The sequence below is a fragment of the Eurypyga helias genome, unplaced genomic scaffold (genome assembly GCF_000690775.1).
Source record: "Eurypyga helias isolate BGI_N326 unplaced genomic scaffold, ASM69077v1 scaffold40732, whole genome shotgun sequence".
Classification (NCBI taxonomy): Eukaryota; Metazoa; Chordata; class Aves; order Eurypygiformes; family Eurypygidae; genus Eurypyga; species Eurypyga helias.
In genome coordinates this window covers 8,132-16,034 of record NW_010238599.1, presented here as the reverse complement: position 1 = coordinate 16,034, position 7,903 = coordinate 8,132, and the positions used below count along the sequence as shown (strand labels likewise).

Sequence of the window (7,903 nt, the reverse complement as noted above, 5' to 3'; positions counted from 1 at the left end):
GGCCCCACCAGTCCCCTTGGCTTCCAGCGCAGATGGGGGCTTCCCCACGGAGGGGCCAGCCCCGTCACCTGGCTCTGCGCGCCCGGCCTTGGCTTTGGCTGCCGCGACGGTGATGTACTTGGTGACGATGGTGATGTGGTAGGACCTGAAGTCCGTCAGCGCGGAGACACACTGGTTGAAAGCCGTGCGGAGCCGTGCGTCCCCGGAGGACAGCACGTGCTGCTTGAGGGAGGGGGCACGGTGGATCTCCTCCACGAAGGCTCGGTGGGGCGGGGGCATGTAGTCCCTCATCCTGTGCAGGAAGGCAGCTTCAAGACACCAGCAAAGGAAGAAATACACTGTGGGTGAGTGGGTTAAAGCATCCTGATGCTCAGAGAGCGGCTGGACTGGGCCACTGGTGCTGGCATGGTCTGCAGGGACCACCATGCCGGGTGGTACCCGACAGCCTGGCAGCCTCCCGGCCTCTGCTCTGTCTCGGTGCCTCCAATTAATTGAGAAAGAAAACCCATATTAGGTCAATGCTCTGTTAGGGATGGTCTTACCCCTAAAAGGCATGTTTTATCCCTTGCTCTCAGCCTTTTGGTTTCAGGGTTCATTTATATTTTTTTGCTAATAGAGTGCTTTTGCTGATTTCTGATAAATACATTCTGTTGTGGGCCAGACTGACGCGAAGCTATGTGAATGGGTGAGCTAGATTACTGGCAGGATGCTGGCGCGCTCTGCTCTCTCATCTCTGTACCCATATATAACCTCAGTAAAAAGTTGACACGCAAAATGCAGAGCTTGTCCATCTGGGAGTTCACAGCGGCGAGGAAGTGCCTGCCAGCGCCTCTTTTAAGATTTCCTCCCTAACAAACCGGGCAGAGCCTCGTCTCGGCCGGGCTCTGCGAGGGCGAGATGGGCGCGTGTCCTGCCGCCTGGCAGAGCCGGGCGCAGCTGTGGGAATCGCACTGGGTAGGTTCTTCCCTCATCCCTTATTTGCTTGGGAAAAAGGGAAAGCGTGTGCCTTACTGCTCTCCTCGCTGTGGCGGATCCCCAGGAGCTCGTCGAAAGCGTGAAGGACGGTGCTCTGTGCTGCGCTCCCTCCCGAGTACGCCATGGGCTCCTCGGATACGCCTTCGTATACCAACCCCTCCGGCATGGCAGGGTTATCTTTCCAGCTGGGTGGGAAGACATGGCAGAGTCAGGCAGGGAGTGGACATGGGGCGGGTGGTAACGGGGCCGAGGGGGCTGCGAGACCGGACCCTGTGCTGGGCAAGGTTGAGTGAAACCTCCCTGCCCCAGCCCATGGATCTCTTCCCTGTCAGCTGTCCTCACGTGTGAGATAAACTGGGAAAGCAAACGCCGCATCGAGGCACATAAGGTCATGGGTGTGGGGAGAAATCCTGAATTATCCCTTGCCTAGGAGCTAGGGATCGTTCTAAGGGATTGCCGCACACTGGGGGTCCCGGGACAAGCTGCCCTGCGCCGTGGCTGCACCTCCATCCCTGACAGGGGCTGCGGGGTGGGTTGCACCCCAGAGCTGCTTCAGGTGTGCCAGTGGGGAGGGGTCCCTTGACTGGGCAAAGTAAAACAGCGGCCCCCAGCCTATTCCCTCCTTGAAATCCCGTGGCCGTTAGTGGAAGTCGGGTTGCCTCTGCAGCAGGTGGAGCCTCCAAACGCTCTTCTGAGCCCTTCAAGTTTGTACGTTGGATTTTTCTCTGTTCTTGTGATTCAGGACAGCCTGCCTTTATTTATTTCAGCAGAGAACAGACCTGTAATGTGATTTTCTCCCTCTCATAAAGCTGCTTGTTCTCAGCAAGCCCAGGGAACTGGGCAGCATCAGTGCCTCCGCCCCCCCAACCCAGTACACCACTAACTCACAACCCCTGTCATCCGGCTTCATGCGCCTGTTGTGCAAAAATGGATAAATGCTCGCTCGCAAATGGAGAGAGGAGTTATAATTTCAGGGAGATAATGTGCCTGGCACAAAAATATCTCTTGACCTTCTGAAGAATGCACTGGTTCGTGAAGCTTTTTCTGCTGGCTGCTAGGGCTGTTTGACTGCTGGAGCCGATTTTGCACAAAATGAAGAGAAAAATAGATTCATTATCAAATACCGTAATATTTTTAGCTCTCCCAGGGATGTATTTATAGTAACCTTTACTAGTGGGAAGTTCTTACAAGCAGAAGGGAATTTAAAAGGCATGTTTTTCCAGGCTGATGACCATCAAGACAAGGTCAGCTTGGATAAAAAATGAGGGAAACCTAATCAGGATGCATGGAGCCTTTTGCCTTAGGAATGCTGAGATATGCTGAAGAGAAACAAAAATAGAAACCCCCTGAGAAGCCCGGGAGCGGAGCAGTTGGGGATGCTTGCAGCCCCGCAGGGAAGATGAGGGATGGTAAACCCACAGCGCTGGGCTCTCGGGGACGTGTTTCTGCCTTTCTTCCGTATCCGGAGGGATTGTTTTTTTCATTAATAGGATTTTAATGGAGCAACAGCAAGAGGCTTGTTATGAATGTTTCCTTAACATGCTGGGGAAGGATACCCCACTCTCTTTGTGTGTACAGTGTGTGAAGTAGAGAAATTAGTCTTCTTGCACACTGCTGGGGCCAAGTGCAGGAATGATGCATTTCGGCAGCATTTCGGCTGATGCGGCGCAGGGAGCGTGCTGGGGGGGGCTAAGCTGCAGTGCAGGACGGAGAAAAGCGCCTGGGAACTCCCTCCCTCGAGGGGACAGGACCATGTCACCCACAGGGCCACTGCTGCCGGACACATCACCAGCTCCTTCCCTGTCTCGGGGGACCCTGTGCCCTGTCTGGGCTGCCCCTTGCCATCCCTCGTTGCCCCCAGCCCCGGGAACTGCCAACAGGATGGATTTGGAGGGAAATGCACTGCACTTACCCAGAGAGAAAGATCCGGATCACAGTGTAAAATACTTCTGGATCCACATAGTCTAGGAGGAAATCAGATCAGGGATGTTACTGTGGGCACAAGGCAATCAGGTCCCTCTGCATCAGCGTTTCCTGCGTGGCAGCGCTTCCCCCTCTCCACCGCAGCCGAGGTGACCCAAATCTGTGCTCAGAGAAAGACCTGGCAGGAGGGGCCAGCATGTGGTGTGGTGCTGGTGCCCTCTCCCCATGGTGGTTTCCCAGGGCATCGGTGCTCAGAGCTGCTCAGCCCACAAACACCCCCTGGGCCCCTTTGGGTGCTCTGACACCGTGCATCATCCTGGGAGCGCTGAGCTCACCCAGAATTGCTCCCGCTTCCTCCCGCTCCATCCCTCTGGAGACGCTCTATGGGCCAAGGGTGAGTGCGTTTGTGCTAGTGCACGCGAGGAGCTAAGGGTGCCCTCCGGCTGGGCACTGCTGTTACCGTGCATCCGTCTCAAAGCCTTGCTCATGTCACGGATGGCCTCTGCCAGCTCCTGCAGGGCGTTGTGCAGGGCCTCCTTGTCGGGCCGCAGGATGGCATGGATGGCCTGAACAATTGCCTGGGAGAGGAGAGGGACGGGAGTGTCAAGGGGGCTGGATGTCTGTGTACAGCAGCTCTCCATACCCGCTGCCGCCCACGCCAGCTCTGCCCCTTACCCCAAACCATGAGCAAGCGTGCAGGAGATGGGTGCACCTGGTGGGTGCACATCCATAGGCGTGCAAAGAGCGACGGGGCACAGCGGGAGGGAGGGCACGCACGTCCCGGCTGGGTCGTGCAGCAGTTCCCTACCTTAATCCCAGGCACCGCCGCCTTCTCAACCAGGAAGGTGACGAGGATGAAGCCTTGCAGGCTCTGTCCCCCGGGCAGCGAGATGATGGTGTCCAGGTTCCTGTAGAGGCAGCCAGCAGAGCAGCCGAGTGCACTGGGGTTAGGAGGGCACTTGCTTGGGGTTTCCTTGGACCCGCTGAGCCCTTGGAGCAAAACCCTCCCGGCTGCAGAGTCTGTTACCTGCACCCCAGGGCAGGATGAGCTGGCACAGAGCAAAAGGGGTCGGGGGCTGCTCTGACTTAGAGGCATCTGCGACCCTCCCCATGCACTCACTGGGCTGAAAGTCTGGCCCATGTCAGGGGTCGGTGTGGACCAGAGCCGTGGGCCAGAGCAGCCCACGGTTCAGCCGCGGTCACAGCGCTTTGCTGTCGTTGCAGTAGCATTTGTGTGCCAAAGGACTGAGCTGTTTGTGCCGGGCTCGTGTTTCAAGTGGTAGCTTGAGCCTAAGCAGAGCCCTTCAGTGTTCAGTGCTAAGCCAATTCAAACAAACTAAATATTGTTAGAAAAATAAATAAGCATCTTAAATACTTACTCGATTTCCAGAGGCCTGAGGCGTTTCAGTTATTGCCAGCAAGTGCACAGGAAAGGAGAGAGAAAAAGATGTCACAAATCATTCCAGCAATGGACTGTGCTCCATGGGAGACATATGAGCTGGCCCAGGGGAAGCAGCATCCCTGGGCAGATGCTCCCAGATGCCCCCAGTTACCCACTGGGCACCCACGGCTGAAGCACCAGCAGCCCCAGACAGCACCGCTTCCCCCTGCCCCGTTAGACCCTCCCCCAGACCTTCTCCATGAGATAGGCCCCCAGATGGTGGGTTTTCAGTGGGGTTTGGCAGAACAGGATGGTTTGGGGACCATTCGTCCCTGTTGTGCCAGATGGGACCTGCTGGGGCTCATCGCTGTTGCTCCAACTGCGGGAGGAGCCACGCTCCGTCCACCCGTGTTTGCCCATTTACCCACTGGGGTTCTTCCTCCTCCAGTTGGCCAGCACGAAGTCCGCATGGCTGAGGATGGGGGGGAGGCCGAGGGCTTGTGAGACCTCCCAGAAGGGGACAGCAAGATTTCGGGGCAGAACCTGAAGGGCAGAAAGCACAGGAGGAGACAGGGATGCTGTCAGGGTGGTGGAGGGTGCCAGGGCCAGGCAGGAGGCTGCAGCCTCAGGAAAGGGGCTTTGCTCCCTTGGGGTGAGTCCCAGGGAAGCAACATCAGCCCCCAGATCCTTTTACCTTCACGGTGCCCTCCTCGCCCTCCTGCCAGAGGTAGCCCATCGTGATGAAGCTGAGCACCAGATGTGCCAAGTGCAGCTCCTCGCGTCCTCGGAGGTGCCGGGCGCTCAGCTGCGGCATCTGCCAGGGAGACCCACGGGAGCAAAGGGCTAGGACAGGCGATGCCAAGGGCCCATGCAGTGAGGGGCTGCAAGCCTCCATTCCCTCCCACCCTGCAGCATTTGCTACGGATTTGCTGTTGCTGATTTGTGAACACTGACAGTAAACTGCAGGATTTTCCCCCAAAACTGCCTCCCTCTCCCTTGTGCTGGGCTGGACACGAGAGTGGCCAATCCCTATGTGCCAGAGGGGTCCGGCCGGGCTGGGGGGGCTCCTGGAGTGCCCGGGCTGCTCAGTGGGGAGCAAGGCTGGGACGAGCCACAGCTCTCGTGACATCCAGAGGGTTTCCTTTGCCGGTGCACGCCACGCTCCAGCCCTCGCTGCCTGGGCTGGCCAGTGCACCCCAGGATCTGGGGGTTATTTCTGTGCCCATGTTAAGGCTTTGCTTTTGCATTAGTCCTGTGAGCACCTGTCCCTGCTGAGGACACAGCTCTGCTGCTGGTTTGCTTTTCCACGCGTTCTGCAGGCGCTCCTGTGTCCGACCGAGGTTTGAGTGCGCTACGGGACCAGGAGAGATAACGTGGGTACCTGGTGGACTTGTGAGCGGAGCCGATGGCTCGCAATCAGCCGAGGCAGGTCGTGGGCAATCTCCATCCAGGGGCTGTAGGGCGCTGGCAGCTCTGTCTTGGTAGAGAGAGGTGAGACGGAGAGCTGTAAATGCACTGAGACCAGCAGCGCAAGGCTGTGTCTCTTCACCATCCTAGAGTGGGGAGGGTAGCCCTGTGCCAGGCTACGGGGACACTGGGATGGGAGCAGAGGGCTTGGAGATAAGCCCAGCCCTGGGTAAACTTTTTGGAGTCGAGGCCAGATGCAAACTGCTGCGCCGGTGCCTGCTCTGGCTGTAACACAGAGAAGGGAACTGGGGAGTGATGGCAGATGCACGGGCAGTGCTGGAGCTGGGAGGAGTGGGAAGCTCCAGCGGGGGCCGTGCCGGACATTCCTGGGCCCGGAGGTCCTTTGCCGTGCCATCACACTTGCAGAGCTTTTCCTAGGGCTGCGCTCATGCCTGCAGGGAAGGGAGTGGGCTCCCAGCATCCCCCCAGCCTTGCACATCGCCGCTAATGGTTCATGTCCGGGTCGCCCTCTTGTAACACCAGCGCACGTGATCGCGAATTAAGGGATGATGAACAAGTATCTGCCTGTCCCTGTTCGCTCCCACCATGAAGTGAGCCCGGTGATAAACAGCACGGCCCTCGGCACGGGAGATCTGCAGCCTGACTGCTCTCCTCATACTCCCCGAATTGGGGAAAGCCAAGGCTGATTAATGTGTGAGTTGCAAAGCTCCTTCTCCTCTCCCCTTGTGCCGCTTGCTGCAGCCACTTTAATCATTTTTAAAGCGAGGGGTTTGCCCTGTGAAACTACCTAAGCCAAAACAGCACGTGTCTTCCTCGGTGCCTTTACATAAACCGTTATAGAGCAGCGTTAAATTGAAACCCAGCCAGAAAGGCGCTCACCAACCCCTCTATTTCTCTGTCTCTTGTAGCACGCAGACACGGTGGCACAGCCGTCTCCTACCAGAGGATCAGGAAGAAGGAAGCCATACTCCTCGGAGAGCTGAAACCTGGTCAGCACCAGCGGGGTCTCCTCCGTGCTGTTGCCAGTCTCCATCACCGGGCACTGGCTGCAGGATCGGGACGTGCTCTGGCTCAGCGGAGATGCACCGGCTGCCCCGCTCCCGGTATGTGCTGAGCCAGCAGCGTGTGCCCTGGCCACGGGAGTGTACCTTGTCCCGGGGGGAGCCAGCGTCCGGCCGCCCAATGGTCGGAGGGTCTGAGCAAACACGGCTAAAGGTTGCTGATAAGGCGCTGTCGTGGAGCAAACACTGATCTCCGTCCCCGTGGGCCTATGGGGAAGGCTCAGGGATGATCCAGGGGCTGTGAGCTGGCTCCCCCCTCAGAGCTGCAGGGATGCTCCAGGCTCCCACGAGGAGGCTGCATCAAAGGGGCCTGGGGTGCTTCAGGCTGGTGGCAGCTCAGGGATGCTGGGTTTCCCCAGGATCCTGGCAATGCCAACCTCATGTCCCACAGGCCGTGCTGGGACTGCAGCATGGATCCCATGCCACGGCACAGCCCTGCAGCCATCGCAGACACCAGGTACCACCCTGGCACGGCAGATGTGTGCTGGGGGCTCTAGGAACAGCCTGTGTGTGACACCCCCAGGGGCCTGGGGACCTTTATTCCCACAGGAGCAACATGGAGAGGCACAAACCGTACCCTCAGCTCGCATGCGTATTGCCCAGCACAGCCAAAATCCGTTAATGGGAGCCGCATCCAAAGCAGCTGCCACTGCACAGCAGGCAGAGAACCTTCCCAATCCACGTTTCGTGTCACCTAAGGGTTCATTTGCATTCCCAGCAAACTCCTGAGTGACGTGGTCGTGCCAAACAAAGGGTAAGACCGTAATGCCGGTTGTAATTGGGGGTGGTGAATGGCGTGCTGGTACCATGCCCGCACTGGAGCACCGGCCAGGCTCCCCCCAGCTGCACGTGCCCAATCCCAGGGAGGGAGAGTGGATGATGATGCAGAGAGGGTAATTAGGGAGAGGAGGCAGAGCAGTGGGAGTGTTACTCATGGAAAGGATGGAGGGGTTTTGTTTGCTGGGGTCTGCTGGTGCTGGGCAGGGCACCCCAAGCCCACCCAAGCATGAGTGCCTCAGTTTGCCTGCCCAGGGACGAGGTAGGCTGCAGCTGGAGTGGGGAGGGGACCACCCAGCCAGGGTGGGGGATTTCCTGGCGTGACGCCTGCTCTGATGAGCCAGGCTTCCTCTGCCGC

General features: G+C 58.3%; 1 protein-coding gene across 1 annotated transcript; it reads right to left on the bottom strand.

The window, feature by feature from the left end:
• Positions 1-3: 3 nt before the first annotated feature.
• LOC104506818 (indoleamine 2,3-dioxygenase 2-like) lies at positions 4-6,740 on the bottom strand (the record flags this gene model as incomplete). The annotated part of the gene is made up of 10 exons (XM_010147898.1): positions 6,648-6,740; positions 5,661-5,756; positions 4,974-5,093; positions 4,704-4,822; positions 4,278-4,292; positions 3,707-3,806; positions 3,359-3,476; positions 2,888-2,939; positions 1,012-1,160; positions 4-308 (listed from the first exon to the last, which is right to left on the bottom strand). Coding segments are annotated over exons 1-10 (1,167 nt in total), but the record flags the coding sequence as incomplete, so codon positions are not given.
• Positions 6,741-7,903: the final 1,163 nt, after the last annotated feature.